Genomic DNA, 1,951 nt, shown 5'->3' on the forward strand with positions numbered 1-1,951 from the left:
AGATCCTCAATCGATTAAGCATCTTTGGTAAACTTGGAGGCAAATTTTGCCCCTTTGTAATTAACATGGTCAAACTCATACGATTTGACCTCAGTCAAAGCTAATATGCGAAGTAAATAACAACAGAGGGCTTATTCCCGCATTTTTTTTTAAAAGACGTATCTTCCACATTTCGCCAGATCAAAAGGCTTTAACTAGAACGTTGCGAAGCACTAATACCATGGCACATTCGCAGAAAAAAGGAGTATAAACAAAAGGGAAATAAGAAAGCGCGCACTCAATAACGACCCCTGCCTACCATAGCGATCGAGCGAGCGAGCAGCGCGGAGGCCACGCTACAGCGCCAAATTCCACACCAAACAAAGGCGCGGCGACGAACGAGCAGCCAACACCCGCACCACCTCCCCTCACCGCACCGCACTACTCCTCCTTGGCTCCAATGTCTAATCCACTCGCTAATCACCTCCACCGCACCACCAAATAAGTACGCCCACCCCCGCGACGGAAAGCTAATCTCTCCTCCCTCCCCCTTTCTTCTTCATACTCCCACCATCTCCACCACCACCACCACCATCCTCTTTCTCCCACCCACCTTTAAGCCGCCCCATCCCCCGCTGCGCTGAGTCACTTCCTCACGCCACCCGCCGACTGATTGCTCGATCGAGGTGCGGTGCGCGGCCATGATCTCTATAGGCGGGTCCTCCTCGTCCTCCTCCTCCGCCGCCGCGGCGGGGGTCCGGATGGGCGGGGCCAAGCGGCGGGGGAAACCGGGCGGGGCCGCCGCGCCGGGGGCCGCGGGGCCGCCGCAGACCAGGTGGCGGAGCGGCACGCAGGAGCGGATCTACGGCCGGCGCCTGCTGGACGCGCTCCGGGCCACGCGGTCGGGCGCCGCCTCGTCCCCGCAGCCGCGCGCCGTCAAGGCCGCCGCCGACTCGGCGCTGGCGCTCACGGCGCGCGGGCAGTCGCGCTGGAGCCGCGCCATCCTGCTGGCCGGCGCCGCGTCCTGCCGCCGCCGCGTGCTCGTCAAGGCCGGCGGGAAGATCCGCCGCCACCGCCGCCCGCAGGCGCGCGCCGCCGCCGCGGCGTCCAAGGCCGCGGCCGCCGCTTCCGCCAGCGAACCGCCGTTGCTCAAGGAAAAGAAGGTGAAGGACCGGCTCCGCGTGCTGGGCCGGCTCGTCCCCGGGTGCCGGAAGCTGCAGGCCCCCGACCTGCTCGAGGAGACGGCCGACTACGTGGCCGCGCTGGAGATGCAGGTCAAGGCCATGCGCGCGCTCGCCGACGCGCTCGCGGCGGCCCAGCTGTCCTCGCCTCCCCCGCCGGCCGCCGCCGCCGCCGACGAGGCCGAGATGGAGAGGTGAGGGTCTGAGCCTCGCCTCGCCTCCGAGAGGGAGATTGATGACACGATGGCTCGGGGAAATAAGGGCGATTGATTACTGGATGGATGGACGGATGGATTGTTACCGCGAGAGGGGGTCCTGGGATTCCAGGAGGGTATTGTGATTCCGATGATGATGATTGCTGCTGCTGCTGCTGCTGCTGCTGATTTGTAAATTCTTGATGCTACTACTTGTATAAGTAATGCTGCTCTGCTCCTCTCCTGTGTTCTTGAAATGTTCTTCCTCCTCCTGAAACAAGACGGGGGGATTCCTGTGCCTGTCTGTCTCCTGCGGATTGGATTGGATTGGAATTGGATTATGCTTTTGTTTGGCTGTGCCACGGTGAATTAGGAGTTTTGTTTCTTGTATAAGTGCAATGCTAACCGTCTGATTTCATGGCTTCCTCGAGCTGCATTCGATGGGATTCCTCGAGGCGGCAATTTCTGCTCGCGAGGGAGAACAGAAATCCGAATTCGATCTGATGGACAGAGACAAGAGAATTTGCAAGTGGCTCGGCTCGTAAACCATCGATGTCGTCAACCACCGCGCTTAAACTAACTATAACGCTAACAAAG

General features: G+C 60.4%; 1 protein-coding gene across 1 annotated transcript; it reads left to right on the forward strand.

Annotated features, from left to right (window-relative positions):
* The first annotated feature begins 298 nt into the window (after positions 1 to 298).
* On the forward strand, positions 299 to 1,593 carry LOC125543502 (transcription factor bHLH150-like). The gene has a single exon (XM_048706873.1). The coding sequence runs from the start codon at positions 681 to 683 to the stop codon at positions 1,356 to 1,358; it is 678 nt and encodes a 225-aa protein (XP_048562830.1). The 5' UTR covers positions 299 to 680; the 3' UTR covers positions 1,359 to 1,593.
* Positions 1,594 to 1,951: the final 358 nt, after the last annotated feature.

This window comes from Triticum urartu, chromosome 3, assembly GCF_003073215.2.
Source record: "Triticum urartu cultivar G1812 chromosome 3, Tu2.1, whole genome shotgun sequence".
In the NCBI taxonomy this organism is placed as follows: Eukaryota; Viridiplantae; Streptophyta; class Magnoliopsida; order Poales; family Poaceae; genus Triticum; species Triticum urartu.